Genomic DNA, 21,894 nt, shown 5'->3' with positions numbered 1-21,894 from the left:
GAGAGCCCTTGAGTTTAAAATTAGACAGGGTGCAGAAAAGAGGTACAAAATGATCTGAGGGCTGGACAAAAAGACTCACAGTGAGACAAACAGAGTTTGATTTGTTTAACTTTTCAAAAAGAAGACAGATTATAGTGGGTGAATATCTTCACAGGGAGAAAATACCAAGCCCCTAAAGGCTTTTTAATCTATTGGAGAAAGGCTAGAAGCTAAAGGCAGACAAATTCAAATTGGAAATAAGGCATAAATTCTTAACAGGGTGAGGGTGATTAATCATGGGAATGACTACGAAGCCAAGTGATGGATTCTCCATCTTGTCATGTTTTCAAATCGAGACTTGATGCCTTTCTGGAAGATATGCTATAGCTAAACAAGCTATTGGACTCAATACAGGGATAACTGGGTGAAATTTAATGGCCTGTAATTCAGATTAGATTAACTAATGGTCCCTTTTGACCACTATGAATACAGTTTGTTTTAAAGGTAAGCCAAAGAATGTCTAAAGATAACCTGGCACCAATGAACCAAGATGCTCCTCCAAAAAGCAAACAAAATATGGACTAATTCTGATTGTTTGAATAAACAGGTCCGCATTTGTGAACTGGACTTCAGGGGCTTGATTCAACAAGAAGAATTTTTAAATGAATCAAACACGCTAAAACGTATAAGGAAATTTAAATGGTAGGAAGAGATTGTATGAGAGTTTTTCCATAAGTTCTTCTTACAAAAGAAACCATGTTTTGTTCTGGTTTTTTTTTTGGCATGCACTGCCCCTTCCCAAATATGGCTCCCAAAGAATGTAAATCAATTTCAAGCATCAGAGAATTTATTTAAGTATACATCAGCAAAGCAAAGCAGCAATGCGAAAATACATAGGAACATACAAATTACCCTATTATCTGTCCTGTCAGTGATGACTTTTTAAAACATTTAAATTGCATTGTTTTTGTTTTTTAGTTACATGAAAGAATTTCTGATATATTGAAACAAAGGAAATTTTATTCAGGTAGTAATCAGAAAGCAGAACTTTTGAAGGAACTGGGCCCCATTACAAAAATCAGCATCTACCTATATCTGCATACTTGCAATAGTAAAACAATTGCATTAGCTCAGATATTGGGGTGTGAACTGCAGGTAAATGCTGATTTTAATGGTGATCACTATATTTTATTACTAAGCAGGCTAGTATTTTTGCTACAAATACATATTAGAGTTAGAGTCACACTTTAATACATTTAGTCCTGCTATATAATTACTAATTTGGTCATCTGTCAAAGCCATCAGTTTTCAACATATAGTTAATTGATTATGGAGTTCTTTAACTCCAATTTCATTTTTTCTATCTTGTCAAAGAAGATGAATGCTGCTGAAACCAACTGATCACATGTTGCATCCTATGCTGGCTGGCTGATTTAAATCCTTTCCTTTTACAGTCATATCAAATGCTAAGCACTAGGACTTTTTCAACAGATACACTGATTACCAGTTATACCTGTTAAGTTGTAAGGAAACAGTTACAGAATACAAAGATATTTTGAAAGATCATAAGAGGAAAACAGTTTACATTAATTTTTTCCTCATGCTATTTAATGACCATTGCCGTAGAGTAAGAGCTACTCAGAACTGCTGGAACAAACCACTATTATGATTTCTATGACCTTTGTTTCTCAAAAGAAAGCTGTACATGTGTGCATGTGCACGAAAGATGTTTCCTCACTCCCTCTCCAAGAAGCCTTTCTGATAATGAATGCCGGGGGCAGTAAGGAGAGGCGGAGGGGGAGAGAATCTCCTACGCTAATGTGATTCAAATCTGAATACCTGCAATTTTAGTGTGACATTGCATTATCAGCTGAACTTAGTGTTACATCTCTGAGGGTCACTTGACTAAAGCAAGAAGTGTTAGTGATAGAAGCCTGGCTAGAAGTTGAATTTTTGTAAATGTACTTATTTTCCCCATGGTATATTCTCTTTTTTTATTATTATTATTATGCCCATATGATCCTTTATATAGCTCAATTAATGGTATCAATAGAATATTCCAAAAAGCACGTGTATAAAATATCTTGCTCAAGAAGGTGGTAAAATATCAACTAATGCAGGCGATATATTTCAGGAAAAAAAAAAAAAGGCTGTGAAAAAACAGATTTTTAAAACCACATTAGCAATTTCCACAATCTATTGTTCATATTAGGGTGGATTTGATTTAAATCAAATGTATTTAAATCACGATTTAAATCACTAGTTCACTAGTCAAGAAGATTCGATTTAATCATGGATTTCTACATAAAAGTGCATTCTTATTGGTTGTTATAACCTTAATACGTATTCTTCATAACTCAGAGATAGATGTAGGTTTAATTTTTAAAAAGGTGTACACTATACATTTTTAAAATTATTTATTTTGAAAACTTTTCAGATTAGTTTTACAGCTATATCATAAAATGAATGATTGTTTGATTATTTCATTTACCAAAGGTAACTGAAGCAGATATATATGAAGTCATTGGGAGGTGAACAATCTCCAATTCAACAGGTTAATCATTAATATTTGGAGGATTTTCTTGCCATGCTGTATTAGGAGGAGAACATCACCAGACAGACATTTCAACTGATTTATCTAACTAAAACAACGTTATATATTGTGGATTTTTTTTCTTCGACAGAAAACATAATATTTCAACAAAACAAGCATATGAATTTTTTAATTTAAACATTCACATTTTTTTAAATCAGGTTTGTTTCTGTTAAAATTGTTTTTAACTAAAATAGTTAACTGAAATATTTAAAAAAAACTAAAATTAGATCAACTATGTCAGCCAGGTAAACATGAGAAACTTAAAATATTGGCTTCTGCAGCTAACTCGGTCATCTTCACCTTCATTTTCCTGTTTGTTCATAATCTGGAAAAGAAAAACACGCTTTTCTGCCTTTTCAGGTCCCAAACGATTTCTCAACTTGGAATGAATTAGTCCAAAGGAAGACAATATTCTTTCTACACCGGCAGACGCAGCTACTGCTGTTAAAAGTGAGATTATAACTTCAACAGTCTCTGAAACCAAGTGCTTAAGTGACTTCCACCAGTTCACTGGTGTGACGTTCTTTAAAATATCATTGGCAAACATAAATTTCTTGAATGGTTCACTGTTAGCTCTGAAGTTTATTATAGTTGGCATTATGGAGGGATGATTGCTGAATGTCCATGTCATAGCCAACTCCTCTTCTTCAGCAGTTAAGGTTTGACCCTGGTACCGAGTATTGAGAATATTTGCAAGAAAATGAGCTGGAGATGGTGCTTGTCCCATTCATTTTTTTAAATGCTTGTAATTTAATGCTGTCATTGCATATTTCTCTTTTTAAGATTTCACTCAGTTCCTTCCATATTTCCAACAGTGTCAGCAATAAAACAGTTATTTCCCTGCATTTTGTTCAAGGCTACAGAAATAGGCTTCAGGGTACTCAGCATGCGTTCAACATTTCTCTTAAGCCCAATGTTGAGAACTTAGGCTGTGACAGAGCCATCTATTTTTTCATAATTTTGTTCACAAACTATCATCAGATTAGGCCAGTTCTTGATATAGTGCTCAAAACAGTCCACTACTGATTTCCATTGCGTGTCTTGTGGGAGAGTTAGTTTGGTTCCTCCCACTTTTTTCAGAGCAGCTGCTGCAAAGTTGTTGTTACGGAAGTATTTTGCAATTTCAACAACATTAGCCTTTATTTCTTGAACACTGAAGTCTTTGGCTAGGAGGTGCGTCAAATGAGCTTTGCAACCATATGTTATTCGCTTGGGACTCTCTTCACTCTCTTCTAAATAATTTCTTCTCATCTTGGATACATTTGCAGCATTGTCTGTGACCAAGCTGCATACTAGACATTTTAAATTTTTTCACAGTTTGTTATAACTTTTACTGCTACTTCTTGTAAGTATTCTGCTGTGTGTGCATTTCCTGATGTATCAATTGTTTCTGTAAGGAAGACATTCCCTTCTTCTGTTGTCACACAAGCACATACAACAGGATCATTGTGGACATGCTCCACCCATCAAGATTCAGGTTAACAATTTTACCCTCTAGGCCTTTTGCACACTGCTCAATTTCTCATTCATACACTTTATCCAGCAATTTGCCTGCGACATCTGCTCTGTTGGGTGGACTGTATCCTGGTCTACTGACTTAACCATGTTAATAAAGTGTGGGTTCTCAATCATACAGAAAGGAGAGTTTGTTGCAAAAACAAATCTGGCAATTTTTTCATCAATTACCTCTTTTTGTAATCTGCTGGTCCTTATCACAATCTTATCTATTGGTATTTCTGGATGATGGAGATTTTTTTTTCTTTTTTCTACAGGTGATATATTGTGGCTATGTGACATACATGATGTGACTGAACACAATCATTGGCAGATAATACTGAAAAAGATGGTGATCTTGAAGGTGGATAGTCTTCAGAATCCTGTATGTTGAGGATGGATTCTCCTAAACAAAATAAGTCAATGCAATTATTTAATTATTATTAACATAGTGCTCATTTAGTATTACTCACTGCATTCACTGACACTCAGTACTACTTTAAAGGTGAAATTGTAAAAGGAAGATCTGCCTATTTCAGCTATTTATTTTTTATCACAACTGCATCTAAAACTATAGCACAGTAACTCCTCACTTAAAGTCATCCTGGTTAACGTTGTTTCGTTGCTGATCATTTAGGGAACATGCTCGTTTGAAGTTGCGCAATGCTCCCTCATAATGTTGTATGGCAGCCTCCTGCTTTGTCCACTGCTTGCAAAAAGAGCAGCCCATTTGAGTTAGCTGGTGGGGTCTTGGAACCAGGGTGGACTGGCAGCCCCCTATCAGCTCCCCGCTTCCCTAAGTTCCCTGTGTGGCAGCTGCCCAGAAGGATATCAGTTGCCGGGCAGTTCAGCTGTCCCTCCCCCAGTGCTGCTCCTACCGTCAGCCTTAGAGCTGCTCCCGGGAGCCTCCTGCCTGCTGTGCAAGGGAGGGGAGGGGAGGGGAGAGAAGAAGGGTGCTACTGTCAGGGTGTCCCCCTCCCTCCTGGCCCCCGCTCCTTTACCCCATTGGGCCATCTCCACACGACAGGGCTCAGGATGGAGGGAGCTTGCTGGCAGCAGCTGCTGTCTCAACTTGCTTATCTACTTTAAAAGGCAGTGTACTTAGAGTGGTGTCAGCGTACTTAAAGGGGCAATGTACGTCTGTCTCTCTCTCTCTCTCTCTCACACAGTGTCTCTCTCTGCCATGCAGTCTCCCCTTCCTCCATTCATGCTGCCTTGTAGAGTGTGAGGCAACACTAACAACACTGTGTTAACCCTTGAGGGCTCAGCCGAGTGCTAGTTCATCATTTAGCAGTAAGGCATTCCCTGGGAAATATCCAATCCTCTTTCACACTCTGACTTCACCACCTCAACCAAACTTCACAATCATCATTGCTGTGTACAGTATTAAACTGTTTAAAACTCTGTGTGTCTTTTGTCTGGTGAAAAAAAATTCCCTGGAATCTAAACCCGACCTCTCTCCCCCACCCCCCCCACCCCCCCGGAATTTACATTAATTCTTATGGGGAAATTGGATTCACTTAACATCGTTTCACTTAAAGTAGCATTTTTCAGGAACATAACTAAAACATTAAGCGAGGAGTTACATACCATAGAGTAACAACTATATCTTTTGCTCAAACATGAGAATTCAAGAATAGTCCAGAAGGAAGACAGGCAGTCCTTAAGAAAGAAGTTTGAAATAGAAAAGTTTACCAACCTGAAGATCCTGCATGTTCAGACATGTTTCTTTCATCATCTTCAACGCAGCTTCCTCCTGAGAAGGAACACTTCTCATGATGTTGTTTCATTTGGGCAACCAGGCCTTGCGTTTCTTTGTTGCATTGTTTGCATTTTGCACGCATGCCTGTCTTACCCACAGGTAGAGGAACTAAAATTAAAATATTCCCAGACTCAGGGCCAGCTCCAGGCACCAGCTAAAGAAGCAGGTGCTTGGGGCAGCCAATACCAAGGGGCGGCACGTACGGGTCTTTGGTGGTAATTCGGTGGCGGGTCCCTCAGTCCCTCTCGGAGCGAAGGACCTGCTGCTGAATTGCTGCTGAAGAATGGAGCGGTAGATCTCAAATCAATTAATGCTACACTCAGAAAGACCTCAAGGCTTCTGGAATATGCTGCTCAAACAGTTTCAGTTTTGTTTCTACTGCCTGTCCCTCCCTTCTCACATTTATATCCAGACTTCTTCTCCTTGTCCAGATCTATTCTGCCCCCCAACAATCTTCTATTAATTGAATTTTTTGAAACTTTGCACTTTTAGAGAGAGGTAAGGGATTGACTCTGTGTACACAAATTTGTAGAGGGACAATAGGGTTGAGGTCTGTTATTTCTCACCTCTCTATATTATTTATTTAAAAACAGTTTTGCTGTTAACAAGCATGTTACCTCTGGAGACACAAATCCACAGTTTGAGAACTGCAAAACTAAGCATCTCTGATGGTATCTTCTAGACCAGGGGTGGGCAAACTACGGCCCATGAGCTGGATCCGGCCCCTCAGGGCTTTGGATCTGGCCCGCAGCACCACGTCCTCGGCGGGGGGAAGGGAGGGACAGAAGGCTCCGTGCGGTGCCCCTGTGTCCATGCACCGCCCTCTGCAGTTCCCATTGGCCGGGAACAGGGAACCGCGGTCAATGGGAGCTTCGGGGAAGGTACCTGGAGGCGCGACAAGGGCAGCACACGCAGAGCCCTCCGTCCCCTTCCCCCAGGGGCTGCAGCTGTGTCCCAAGAGCTTCTTGGCTTTCAAAGAACAGGTCAGTTGGTTCATGTCTTTCTCTGCATCCTGCCCTCCAACTCCCTGCCCTAGACCCCCTGCCCTGAGCCCCCTCCTGCAGTCCGCACCCTTCCTACACCTCAACCCCCTGCCCTGAGCCACACCCTGCACCCCAACCCCCTGCCCTGAGCCCCTGACCATATCCCGCAACCCTCCTGCACCCCAACCCCCTGCCCTATAATCCCTATTCCATGATGAGAGGTCTTTGAGCTATAACGTATCTTAATTAAAACTATCTTTAGATAGGTTTTTTTTCCTCAAAAAGCATTTTATCAAAAAATCTGATTTAAATAAAAAAATCCATTTTTAAAAAATCATTGATTTTTATCCACCCTGGTTCATATCTTTGCATTGTTAGAAAAATTTTATTTAATAAAAAACAAACCAACTTTTATGTCCCAACTTTCCTATGAAATGTATGCAGAAGCCTTTAAGAAAAGGAATTTGAATTTAACGGTGCTAGCTCAATACATACTTTATATTATTCCTTACTTCAGTGTACAAATGTAGTGACAGCATATGTAGTATGGGCTGTAACCCCGTGAGTGTCTTGTGAAGCTCAGAAGTGAACTGCGCAAGGGTTCCAATGTATTACAGTGGCACATACCCTAATAAGACAATCTTATTAGAGTCTACATTTATCACAAAAGGCGGGAACATGTAATTCTTACTCCCACTGATAAGGGCTCCGTCACAGTAGTATCCTTACTGGAGTCAATGGGCTATTTATGTAAAGCCCTTATTCAGTAAGGAACCCAAGCATGTGACCAGCTTTAGGCATGTGAGCAGTTCCATTGAATTCAATGAGACTACTCAGGTGTCTAAAGGTAGGCAAGTGCTTATGTGCCATGCTGAAATGGGGAGAGAGTGCCCACTGGTATAAGGATTGCACATTCCAACTCTTACCAAAATAAGTTTTAAAAATTAAGTGGATGATTTTTTTGCAGGCGATGAACAGACCACATTTACAGGCACTTAGTAAATATCTAGCATAGGCCCATTGGAAAGTCAATGGGACCACACAAGACAGCAAGCACAGAGCTAGGTAATAAGGTTTGCAGTATCAGGTCCTAATGCACCATTTCATTGAATAACAGTATTATACTGCAGGTAAATGCACTAATTAGTTTTGACAATTTGAGTTTTTAAAAATAATTTCAACAGATGATATTGATGTTTATATTAAGCATTCTTTAGATTATCTATTGAAATTTTCATACTAGTGAGAAATTATGGGTGTGAGACATTTATTTAATGATAGCAGACGTTAAGGTTCAGAAAGTTAAAACTTCATAAAAACTTAAAATACAAACTATCAACATCAAGTAAATATCCTTAAATCAACAAATCATGTCTGTTTTTACTATTTATTCACTATTCCATTTCTAACAAATCACTGGATTTTGACTAATCAATTCTCAAACATAATTTTCTTATGTTGCCTATCTGTAAATTTTGATCATTGATGGAAACATATTTTCATTGGTATGTGGGTGGGTGTGAGAAAGCCAATAATTACCAACATTTTCCAATTTAAAAAAAATCTAATTCTTCCAAGCCTAACTCTCAGACACAGCTGTCCAGATATTTTTCCATTCTGTTTAGTGATTTTATTTTTCGTATCTCAACCTTTCCAGACTACCTTTCAAGAGTCTAATTTGTCTTGCATACCCCTTTTACCTCACTTAAAAACTTACAAAATCAGAAATAAAAATACAAAAGTGTCACAGCACACTATTATTGAAAAATTGCTTCCATTCTCATTGTTACCATAGAATTATAAAATAAATCAATTGGAATATAAATACTGTACTTACATTTCAGTGTATAGTAGTATATACAGCAGTATAAACAAGTCACTGTCTGTATGAAATTTTAGTTTGTACTGACTTCACTAGTGCTTTTTATGTAGCCTGTTGTAAAACTAGGCAAATATCTAGATGAGTTGATGTACCAACTGGAAGACCTCAGCGTACCCCAGAGGTACGCATACCCATGGTTGAGAACCACTATATTAGAGTACATAGTGAGGAATCAGACCCCTCCCATTCTTGTTTGCTTAGTTTTATTTTGTGATCCCTCCATTCACTCTCCAGCTCCCCATTCCTCCTAGATTAGCATTTTTCCTAATTTCACTGTGACACAATGCTCTCCTAGGGCCAGATTCTGATCTCTTCATTCACAGTAAGTAGTAATTCACCCATTGATATTAATGGGACTACTCAGGAAGGAAGGCACAGCAATGAATGTGGGGGTACTTAATATAGACTCTTCCAAGGAGGAGGAAGTTACAGCAAACTAACGCCACTTCACTCTTGGAGAGCAGCCACATGATGTTTAACAGGCTTTAAACTTACGTGCCTTGACTTCATCCCTTTAGTTGATTTACCTTAAGTATCCTGAGGGTCCTGCTATAGATATAATCCCAGACAATCAAAAGGGAATAACCAGTTTCATTACCCTCATTTACAGGGGTAGACAGCACACCGGCCAAGCATTAACATTAACACTAAGCATTAACATGGGTCCAATTACCCAAACAATGGAGCAGGAGGAGGTGGCCCTACTGCATGCTCTGGCTAACTGGGAAAACGGAGACAAAAAGGATAACTTTACAAATGGACTCTAACAGAGACATAATTAAGCAATATGGTAATTGGGCCCAGATATACACAAGGGACAGTGGGTGGCTATAAAAATTCTCTCTTGAAGAGGAGAGGCAGATTCCTGGGGAGAAATTGAGACCAGGCTGTTTCCCAAGAGCTTCTTGGCTTTCAATGAACACGTCAGTTGGTTCATGTCTTCCTCTAACTCAAGAGGGAAGCCCACCAAACTTAGCTTGGAGCAAAGCTTAAGTCTTGATGAGACGAAATATACAAATACTATTTGCGGTTTTAAAATCACTCTCTCTAAAGCTTGGATCCAACTGGTATATAAAAACAAGTTGTATTAAGAAGCCTATTGGTTAGCATCACTGGCCACAAATGCTGAAGGAAAGAAACAAAGGCTCTGAAATCCAAATGGATCCAAATCCAAATGGATTTCAGGGAGTATCCCAATCTTGATCTAAGAGTGGAACAATTATGAGATAAATGGTAAAACAAGAATGAGAACAGTAAACTAATATCCACTTTTCATCTGTCTGAAGAGATGAAAGCCTAGATGTCGCACGTAGTTCCCCTTTTAATTATTATTCCCATAGGATTCTTTTGTCCCTTTGAGACAATTTGTCCAACGTATACACACACATGAAGCAATCAAATATCCAAAGACCGAGGATTATTTTAGGATATTAACACAACTTGAAATTCAATGGGAATTAGGTGTCTTACTCCCCTTTCAGAGTAGCAGCCGTGTTAGTCTGTATCCGCAAAAAGAACAGGAGTACTTGTGGCACCTTAGAGACTAACAGATTTATTAGAGCATAAGCTTTCGTGGACTACAGCCCACTTCTTCGGATGCATATACATATGCAAAGCTTATGCTCTAATAAATCTGTTAGTCTCTAAGGTGCCACAAGTACTCCTGTTCTTTTTACTCCCCTTTGTGACTCACTCCTCTTTATTAACCACAATAAATTTAAGTTTCCCCTGTATTATATATAATCCTCAGGACTCCATTGACTCATAGAGCATGAAAGCAAGTGCTAAAATAGAGACATGTAAAAGGGACACATTTACTATAAAATAACCATGTGCTATGGTCATTGTAAAATACTTGCTTAATGTCAGAATATTCCTATTGGACATCAGAGTGAATTAGAACAAGCTACCAGCCATACACGTTTGTATAAAGATAAGAATAAAAAATAATTAATGGAGATGTACAAATGTTATGACTTGTTTTTCCTCCACCGATATTATGTCTCTATCTAAAAGGAAAGGTAATGAAATACAAAATGATACTCAGTCCACTTTGGCAAGATATTCCAAGTATTATAAAAGGCTGTTGGGCATTGTTAAATAAGTTTGTGTTTGTTCCACTGATTTTTTAATATCTTCAAGCACACACTATTTGTTCTGATCATTCCCAGCAGAGATTTACTGCTGAACTAGATCTGACTTGAGATTGAGTGGATGAGAAAGCAGTCAGAGCAATACAAATACTGAGTAACAACTTTCTATGATGGCTGAAAGCCTGGGGTTTGGCTCAAGCAGAACTTGTGAGACAGGACTGTCAAGTGAAGAACTCAAGAATTGTGCATCCATTCAATTTTTGTACACTTTTCCTCAAGATGGATTCTGGAATTGCTACAGCTGAAAATTAAATTTTAAACCTAAAACGCAACATCTCTTTTGATACTACTACTGAATACATGGAGAGATTAATAGGGCTCCACCTGACCCCAGCTACTACCTGTAGGATGCAATGGAATGTTCACTGCTTGCATCTAGTGCTTCCCAGCTCTACTTGCATAGAAGTGGACAGTTGCAACCAGCCAATTCAAGTTCTCTGTAAACTTAGAGTTCTAAAGTGACAAGTCATCTTTTAAATATATCCTGGTTACAAAAGTCCACATACATAATTTTTTATTTCAAAGTGACTTCTTTAAAGCATGGTTTTAAAACAAAACCAAGACCGCCAACATATCCCCCTACTCTCAAAGTCTTCACTGCTAATCTACCTTCCTTCTGTTGTATCAGTACATGAAGTTGGAAGAAAAATGTTCTCTTATAAAAAAAATTAAGTGAATCTCTTTGGAAGCAAAATGCATAGCATGTAGACAAATCCACGCCATACCAGAAGGTTGTAAGATACTCCAATATTAAAAAGGTGTTAGAACTACTTTCTGACACATTTCTGCAGAGATGTGTCAAAGGTTTGACAGAGTAAAAATATTTCTATTCATCTTAACATAGAACATTTAAAAAAGATTCTTCATCTTGTCTGACAAATTTGTAACGTTAGAATCTTTTCCCCCAATAAATTGAAGAGCTGAATTTTTCAAACTGACTGGACAATAAAGTTACCCATATGGGGGTGGTGAATTATATTTGCATTTCTGTCTATGCTAAACATTAAAATAAACAATGCTGAGAACAGGTGTCAGAAAAGTTACCACAGGGATAATTGGTTTGTGGCAGCTAAGCATTCATAGCTATGATGCTTTTTGATCCTTTGATGTCAGCTCTTACTATCATTGTGAAGCTGAATTCACCAAGCATTGGATAGTTCACCCAATAATATGAAACATGAGCTGGGTTCAGACCATTGTGAGGCTGGTTAGTTTTCCCTACTGATGTTCTTCTGCAATAGTAATCCTGCTCAGTATAAAAGGAACCACAAGTTCAGACATTTGATGTATGCGCTTGGCTGAGCCAATGGGATGAAGCTACTGCCTATGGGATTATGACAATGCCTAAGTCAGAATCCCTCCTAAATGTAATGGCACTTCAGCCGGGTGGCAGACATAGCCTACCATGCTCATTTTCCACATTTTCACACCAACACTGCAAGGTAGTCTGCTGACAATCAACAACTATGATGGAGAGGATTTTTTTCTTTTGGTTGGTATGTTTGCTAGGAACTAGACAAACCATAAAACTCATTTCACACAAGGATCTAAACTAGCTATCAGACTGTAATGATTTTCAGTCATTATCAATTCTGATTTAAAACTGACAACAAAAGGTAAAAGGTTTTTGTATCCCATCAACTCACAGAGGCACTTATAACTTCTGAAGACCTGTCTGCTCATAAAATAATGAAACAGACATGCAGAGCAGAAAGACAGGGCAACATGCACATCAGAACACCAAACCAAAGTTTGAAGGTCTAATTTTAAGCTTTCCAGCCCTGAGTATAACTTTTATATCAAGAATTTCACTGTCAAGCTCTCATAGATCAAAAATGAAAATGGTACAACTCAGTCTTGTACTTGACAGATTTTTACTGCAATTCTCAAAAACAAGTATCATCTAAGATCTCAACTTAAAGCAGCTGCTTTATGTAGTCTCAATACCATCGTTAATCAAATGGATATATGTCAACAAGTCACACCACAGAGAGCTTTACTGGCAGAAGGGACAAAATATTGGGAAAATATCTGAAACCATTTAAAGGCAAAAATCATTCAAATTCTTCCTACAGTAGTGAAAAGAAATATTACTTTCAGGACTACCAATTTAAAACACATGTCTATTTCCTGCAAAATTTAAATCCCATAAAAACACCCACTCGAACTTTGAATAAATTAGCATTTGTAAATTCCTAGACGTCTGCAGCTGGAAACTGCATGTGCAAATACTTCTCTTTACATTTTCCTAACTACATTTAGAACTGACCAGCATTTAATTCATACAGAGCTATTGCAGACACTGAAAACACAGTAACAACAGGGAGTCCGGTGGCACCTTAAAGACGAACAGATTTATTTGGGCATAAGCTTTCGTGGGTAAAAAACCTCACTTCTTAAGATGTATCTGAAGAAGGGAGGTTTTTACCCACGAAAGCTTATGCCCAAATAAATCTGTTCACCTTTATGGTGCCACCGGACTCCTTGTTGTTTTTGTGGATACAGACTAACACAGCTACCCCCTGATACTTGAAAACAGTGTGCAAATTGTTAAACTATGCCTATTCTCCTGTTCATACACCCTTCATGTAAACAGGAGAAGGGGTGTGTGCGTGTGTGTGTGTGTGTGTGTGTGTGTGACAATGAGCATTCTCAGGGAGGTGTCCATCCGAAAACCATGGATCTGGATGCCTGAATCTGCCATTGTGTTATCTCAGCAGTTACGGAAATGTCTGGACTGGGAGAGGTTGCTTCAACATGTGGAGAAGAGGGAACCAGAATTGGCGACTCCAAAACAGAGCGATCAGAATGGCCATCGCTCTCCCCCACTGGAGTTTGTGGAAGCTGCAGGATTGGAGTGTGTGGGGGGGGGAAGAGGGGGCGTAGTTCGTCTGGTCTGACCAAATCGACGACCAGAGCGTCATCCAATGAGTGGGCACAAAGTCCTCCCTGGAGTAATACTGGGTGCAGTTGGTGGTGGTGTGTAATATAAAGAGGTCTCTGATTGGTGCATCCCAGCAATATGTCAGTGATTATTGTATCATGCAACTCCCATTCGTGGTCAGTTGCAAAGTTCTGCAGATTCTCTCAGCGGATCACATTCTGGATGCAAGGCAGGTAGGCTGCTGGAAAAAGGATATGATGTCTGAGAATAATTGCCTCCATATGCAGCACTGGGGACCTTGTGCTCCCTTGTTTCTGTAGTATGCTATAGTTGTGTTGTCTGACAAAGATGTGGCAATAGCAGATAGCTAGTAAGACCATATGGCATGTTTTGCATACTACCTGAAATTCAATACGTTTATGTATCCTGGCCTCTCGCATGATCCAGGTGCCTTGTGTCATGTGACCTCCAACATGACTGCCTCAGCCTGAATAAGAAGTGTCCCTTATTACTGTCACAGTTAGTGAGCATGGGCATACGAGAGCAGACTTGGAGCAGGTGTTTCCACCAACGAAGAGAAGAGATACTCAATGTTCCACTGGAGGTTATGGTGTCCATGAACTGGTGCAGAGGAGAACAGATTCTTTGGAGCCATATAGAATCATAGAATATCAGGGTTGGCAGGGACCTCAGGAGATCATCTAGTCCAATCCCCTGCTCAAAGCAGGACCAATTCACAACTAAATCAACCCAGCCAGGGCTTTGTCAAGCCTGACCTTAAAAACCTCTAAGGAAGGAGATTCCACCACCTCCCTAGGTAACCCATTCCAGTGCTTCATCACCCTCCTAGTGAAAAAGTTTTTCCTAATATCCAACCTAAACCTCCCCCACTGCAACTTGAGACCATTACTCCTTGTTCTGTCATCTGGTACAACTGAGAACAGTCTTGATCCATCCTCTTTGGAACCCTCTTTCAGGTAGTTGAAAGCAGCTATCAAATCCCCCCTCATTCTTCTCTTCTGCAGACAAAACAATCCCAGTTCCCTCAGCCTCATAAGTCATGTGCTCCAGCCCCCTAATCATTTTTGTTGCCCTCCGCTGGACTCTTTCCAATTTTTCCACATCCTTCTTGTAGAGTGGGGCCCAAAACTGGACAAATACTCCAGAATAGAGGGGAATGATCACGTCCCTCGATCTCCTGGCAATGCTCCTACATATACAGCCCAAAATGCCGTTAGCCTTCTTGGCAAGAAGGGCATACTGTTGACTCATATCCAGTGTCTTGTCCACTGTAACCCCTAGGTCCTCTTCTGCAGAACTGCTGTCTCGCCACTCGGTCCCTAGTCTGTAGCAGTGTATAGGATTCTTCTGTGCTAAGTGCAGGACTCTACACTTGTCCTTGTTGAACCTCATCAGATTTCTTTTGGCCCAATCCTCTAATTTGTCTAGGTCCCTCTGTATCCTATCCCTACCTTCCAGCGTATTTACCACTCCTCCCAGTTTAGTGTCATCTGCAAACTTGCCAAGAGTGCAGTCCACGCCATCCTCCAGATCATTTATGAAGATATTGAACAAAACTGGCCCCAGGATCGACCCTTGGGGCACTCCGCTTGATACCGGCTGCCAACTTGACATGGAGCCATTGATCACTACCCATTGAGCCCGACGATCTACCCAGCTTTCTATCCACCTTATAGTCCATTCATCCAGCCCATACTTCTTTAACTTGCCGGCAAGAATACTGTGGGAGACCGTATCAAAAGCTTTGCTAAAGTCAAGGAATAACACGTCCACTGCTTTCCCCTCATCCGATGGACTTGTGCTTGTCCAGTTTTTCTAAATAGTCCCGAACCACTTCTTTCTCCAAAGAGGGCTGGTCACTTCCTCCCCATACTGTGCTGCCCAGTGCAGCAGTCTGGGAGCTGACCTTGTTTGTGACAGAGGGAAAAAAAGCACTGAGTACATTAGCTTTTTCCACATCCTCTGTCACTAGGTTGCCTCCCTCATTCAGTAAGGGGCCCACACTTTCCTTCACTTTCTTCTTGTTGCTAACACACCTGAAGAAACACTTCTTATTACTCTTAACATCTCTTGCTAGCTGCAACTCCAAGTGTGATTTGGCCTTCTTGATTTCACTCCTGCATGTCTGAGCAATATTTTTATACTCCTCCCTGGTCATTTGTCCAATCTTCCACTTCTTGTAAGCTTCTTTTTTGCATTTAAGATAGCTGTAGACAAAGGTGAAGGTGGACAAAGCATGTGATGTATGTGCATGCTGCCACATGCCCTAGGATGGAAAGGCAGGTCCTGGCTGAGACCGAAGGGTTGGAGATTATCAGAGCTATTTGTTCTAATAGGCTCTGGAATCTGTCCTGTGATAGATAGCTCATGGGGCGGTCATATCAATGTGAGCTCCTATGAATTCCAGGGACCGTGTAGGATGCAAAGTCAATTTTTCAACATTGATGCTCACTCATAGGGAGGAGAGGAGAAGAAGCTGGGACGATGATGCTCGCACTTCCTGTTTGGACTGCACTGCTAATAGCCTGTTGTTCAAGTATGGAAAGACAAGGATTCTCTGAGGTCGTAGGTGAGCTGCTACCACACACAAAACATTTGTAAAAACCTTATGGGACCCTGGTAAGTCCGAATGGTAGAACCCTGTATTGGAAGCATCGATGCCCCACTTTGAACCTCAGGGAACTTCTGTGGGTTGGGTGTATGTCGATATGGAAGTAGTCATCTTGCACATCAAGAGCTCTAAACCACATGCTTCTGGGGAGCGGGTCGGGGATGTGGAAGAAGCATGGTCAAACTATGGTGTAGCAGCATGAAACAATGTCCAAGACCCACTTGTCCAAGCTAGTAGAAAGAGTTTGAGATGATCACTGAAAGGGGCAGAGGGCAAGAGTGTTGTTGTACAGAGTGGTTGACTGCTATCTAGATGCACTCAGAAATACTGCTTTCATAATGATTAAGTGTATTGCTCAGAGGTCTGCGATGCTGCAACAGGTGGATGGGCTCTGTGTACCTTAGGGGCACTTCTGAGGAGACTCATAGGCCCATTGTTAGTAGAAGTGTAGAGTTCTCCTCCCCCCCCCACCAATTATGCAAGTTACAGTGACCTGAGCGCTATGTCAGAGGGAGATGTTTTCCCGCCCACATAGCTTCTGCTTCTCACGGAGGTGGAGTCATTATGCTGATAGGAAAGCACTCTCCTGTTGGCATAGACCACCTACACCAGATGCGCTACAGCGGCACAGCTGCATCAGTGCATCAGTGCAGCTGTGCCAACATAGTGCTTTTAGTGTAAACCTTCCCCCAGTTTCCCCAGAGTCAATGGTACCTGGTCTATTGATGGGACGGGAACCGGTAAAGGCACCTGTCTCAGGACTGACCATTCATGGGACACCAGCGGAGCCGAAGCAGGCTGGCGGGCAGCGCAGCCTCTTATCATTCTTGTGCTGTAGAGAATAATCTCATGTTGTTAGGGAGATAGGATTCTATTAGACTGGTAGCCTTAAAAGTTAGAGGAATCCTATGTTAGCATGATACTTTACTAACAGATTTATTTCCTCCTTGGGGAAGTAAGAAGAGAGGGCATATTAATAGTTCAAGCTGCCTAAATCCACTCAAATGTTACACAATAAACCACATCTAATTCTTCAAGTGGAACTGATTTACTTTTTAGCTCCCCTCTATGCAATTTTGGGGCAAGTGACAATCTAATGAAGCAAAAGATTCGGTGAAGTTGAGCAGATCAACGACTGCTCATCTGAAGCAATGTTTACATGTCTCTTCCCCTCACCCCAAGACACACAGAATTATGCTGTGTTTCACTTTATTAAGACAACTCACAAAATAGAAGCAGAAACATGTTCAGTGAGGAACTAACCGAAAGAGAAATATTTAAGCTATTTCTTAGAGAAGTTTAGATTCTCTTTCATTCAGTAGAATCTAGATAGATATTTGAAGCAGACAATTTTATATTGGAGTAGGTCATTCAAATTGCATATACGTTAATGCAAAGGGAATTGTGTAAAGTTGAAATTTAATATGAGTTTTAGAATCTCAGTGAGGTGCTAATATATTATAGCCAATTATTAATTATGTGTTTCCTCCTGCTATTTGTTTTATTAAATAAAGTATAAACCAACTGCAGAGACAAAATGAAGCCAAAAGAAACAGCATCCCATTTCTATTATACATGTTAGAAACAGGGGAGAAATTCCAAGGTACCAGATTAGCAATTACTGTATGCTAATCACAATGTTTTACTCATTTTAGTAATACAGCCAATCTATCAAAGAAACAAAAAGCAACGTGAAAATGTCACTATTATACCTAAAACTAATACAGATGACATACTGTAAGGTTATAATAATTGCCAATATATGACAAATATGACAGCTGGTTAGGAGTCATTAGTGCTTCTCTATTTAAAATATACGTTAACACAGTGATCTAGGTTTGCCTCACTTACACAAAGTGAATTCTGACAGGATCGGAAGCCTAAATGTACCCAGCTTAACGTGACTATGGAAGGGAACGAATTTCCTAATTGAAAATGCAACCCTGTTGCTGCTTTAAAAAGGTAAAATTACAAGCATTATCCTTTCTCCATTTTACAAGCATTTCTAATGCTACTGGCATGCAGACATATACATTAATGACAGCGGTTATTGTACTGGGGATTATTGGGACCAAACAAAAAAATAATTGTGCCTTACACATACCTTGTCTTGGAAACTCGTCTGACTCCCTGTGAACTAGGTCAGAAACTCTATTTCCGTAGTGCATTCTGGTGTCATGATCATAGGCCTTCAACGTCTCACTTGAGCTATAGGACTTCTGAGTTGGTACTCGGCAGTCCTCACTGTCCAATGAAGAACTTGTATAGCGGCATTCCTTTCCACACCGACCTCTTGTTAGAGAGCGGTGTCTTCGGTCTTTTATATCCATTATTCTGAGTCAGGTAGAAAAATCAACGTTTTCAGAATAGTTTATCTTTAATCTTGGGGCTAGTCACTCTACCACCTAAAACCAAAAGATAATAAAGAGTGAGAATTGGAGATACAATATGCTGTGACATTTCACTTTTCTTCACTTGTTCAGAAATACAAAGTGGGCAAACTTGATGGAAAATTAGACCTTGACACGAAGTTCCTTATAAATTTACATAAATTGACTTTAATGGGGGAAAGAAGAAAAAGGAAATGGATTTAGTTGTAAGATTTGTTTCATTTAAACTATGTTTTTATAGAAGAGTTTAAAAATTGATAAAAAACTACTGTAATCTTTTGATTTCCGAATGCACTTTGATAACACAAACTCTGACAGCCTGACATTAGCTCTTGCGATTAAACAGTACAAAGAAAAACAGATTCAAACCAACTAATTATTTCCTTTTGCTGCAGGAGGGCCTGGAATGGAGTATCATTCCAGGAGTATCATATGAAATCGACAATTAAGACTGAATCATGCAAAGACAGTTACAAACATAAGGCATTAATATTCAGCATTAAAGAATTACAATGGTACACATTACATGTTGTGACCATGCGAGTGTACAGCAAGGTCTAGAATGGAATAATTACAAGTTTCTTCTTTATCAATACAGTCCCCTCCACCCTTCCTAACCCCCCTCCATCTCTTTTAAATAAATAAAAAATGTAGATTGAGAAATTCTTCAACACACCATTGCAATTGAACAAATCTGTATTTACACCACATAAGAAAAGAGACTTTCTGGACATCATTTGAAATTGTTAAACTGTTTGATCCTAAAATAAATTTGTCTTGCATGCCTAGAAACATTATTTGATTTTATTTGTTATATACACACATGCACCCTTTACCAAGGCTTTCCATGCTTGATACAGCTGTAAAATACATACCCAACAATGTCTATCAATTATACCTCCTGAGTTCTCCAAAGGAATTAACTTTGTTACATTCCACATTTTCTAACTTAAGGAGGGCTCACATGGCTTTTTTCCATCATTTATAAAGTGAAGGTATCCACTTCTACGTTACCAAATTACAGAAAACTTGTTTTCAAACTGCTGTCTAATTAACTAACACTATGAGCTTTAACTATTCACTTGGCAGATTATCCCACTTCTTGAGCAGGCTAACTTGTTAATCACTTATCAGGGGGTAGCCGTGTTAGTCTGTATCTACAAAAACAACAAAGAGTCTGGTGGCACCTTAAAGACTAACAGATTTATTTGGGCATAAGCTTTCGTGAGTAAAAACAAGTGAGGTTTTTACTCACGAAAGCTTATGCCCAAATAAATCTGTTAGTCTTTAAGGTGCCACCAGACTCTTTGTTGTTTTTGTTAATCACTGACATCACATCTGCATTTTTAATTTAAACAAGTGTGCAACTTTACTCATATGAGCAGACGCCCATTGAAGACTGATTACTCATGTGAGTAAGGTTATGTATGCCCATACGTGTTTGCAAGATCAGGGCTTTAGTTTGTAATAAGCTCACCATTGCAGAGTAGATGTGATTGGTCAGTGGAGCCGGTAAACCAGATGAATTTCTTCCCAGCATTCAGACACTGACATTTATACTACTTTTGTTGTTTTCTTTTCTATATTTTGCTCTCAGAAGGAGGAAGTTAGGTAACCAGGAGAGCCAGCTGTTTTAAGACGCCTACATGTACTTTGCAATCTGTGAGTTCTGAAATATAAAAACATGCTTCCCCCCCCCACACACACACATATATTGTTCTTGTTTATAATTACAATACATTACAGATAAAACCAATAAACATTCCTTCCCCTCTCCTCCCCCACCCCCAATCCTTTTTTTCCCCCTGAGTACTGCTGCTACCTGGGCTAGAGCTAGTGCATCAGGTTAGACTGAAAAAGTTCAACAAACAGATGATTCAAAATGTTCTACAGTTTTCTTGTTTTTCTGTACTGTCTGTGGTTTGTGTGGCTAAGTGCACTTTTGAATATCTGAATTTTTAAAAACCTGTTTGTATTAAGTCCTCAAACCTGCAGCCATTGGCCCACTTACTTAATTTTAAGCACAGGAGCTATTTCAGTGACTTCAATGTGTCTACCCACATTTTCCAAATTTAAGGGTAAGACCTAAGTCAGTGGTCCCCGCCATGGAGCCCTCCAGGGCATTTATGTGCGCCCGCCTAGTGCCCAGCAGGGGAGAGAAGCCGCGGCCCCGCGCCTGCCGGGGACAGAGAACTCTGGGGCTGCAGGCTGTGGGCGCCGGTGTTCTCTGTCCCCGGCAGGCGCGGGGCCGGCCCGCCTATTGCCCAGCAGGGGAGAGAAGCCAGGGCCCCGTGCCTGCTGGGGACAGAGTACTCCGGGGCTGCAGGTGCCAGTGTTCTCTGTCCTCGCGGCTTCTCTCTGCACTGCCCAAAACTGCCGCCAAAAAACCCCAAAACAACGCTCTGCCTCTGCAGAATGACCGAACGCCGCCCTGTAGTGTGTGCTGCCCCAGGGACGTGCTTGCTCCACTGGTGTCTGGAGCCGGCCCTGTATGTGAGTATTCTTCCTGCACTGATACTCATCTGCTCACAAAGAAGAGAAAACCCTTTCAAGATGGTGAATTGTTGAAGGAAGCATTTTTGACTGGTGCTGATTACCTGTTTCAAGGATTTCCTAACAACGGTGAGATTTTGTCGGCAATACAAGACTTGCAGTTATCAGACAACACAGTTACGAGGAGGATACATGCAATTTCAAGTGACATGCAAACTCAGCTAAAGGATGACTTGGAAATATGTGACTGGTTTTCACTGCAATTCAATGAGTCGACAGATATATCGGATACAGTGCAGTTGGCAGTTATGGTGAGGATGGTATTTAGTGACTTACCCGTAAAAGAAGAGTTACTAAAAGTATTGCCTATGAAAGGGCGAACAAAGGGTGAAGACATCTATAATTAATTCAAATCATAAGCAACATCAATTAGTATGCCACTACACAAGCTGTCTGTGATCACCACTGATGGGGTACCAGCAATGATGGGCAGCGTCAATGGATTCATTGCACTGTGTAAGAAGAATGAATCCTTTCCAAACTTTGTCTTATCATTGCATTATCCACCAAGAAGCTTTGTGTATCAAAGTTCTTTCTTTTCAACACGTCATGAATGTCGTTATTAAAATAATTAACTCTATTCGAG

The 21,894-nt window shown here is 40.1% G+C and overlaps 1 protein-coding gene across 1 annotated transcript in view; it reads right to left on the bottom strand.

Moving 5' to 3' along the window:
* Nucleotides 1-21,894, bottom strand: part of TENM2 (teneurin transmembrane protein 2) — a 1,031,222-nt gene that overhangs the window by 785,598 nt on the left and 223,730 nt on the right. The window contains exon 3 of the mRNA XM_054036715.1: nt 18,470-18,770. Coding sequence (XP_053892690.1) covers nt 18,470-18,695 — 226 coding nt within the window. The 5' untranslated portion in view covers nt 18,696-18,770. The remainder of the gene's footprint in view (nt 1-18,469; nt 18,771-21,894) is intronic.

Source organism: Malaclemys terrapin, chromosome 8 (genome assembly GCF_027887155.1).
Source record: "Malaclemys terrapin pileata isolate rMalTer1 chromosome 8, rMalTer1.hap1, whole genome shotgun sequence".
NCBI lineage: Eukaryota > Metazoa > Chordata > Testudines > Emydidae > Malaclemys > Malaclemys terrapin.
This window is presented reverse-complemented; position numbering and strand designations above follow the sequence as displayed.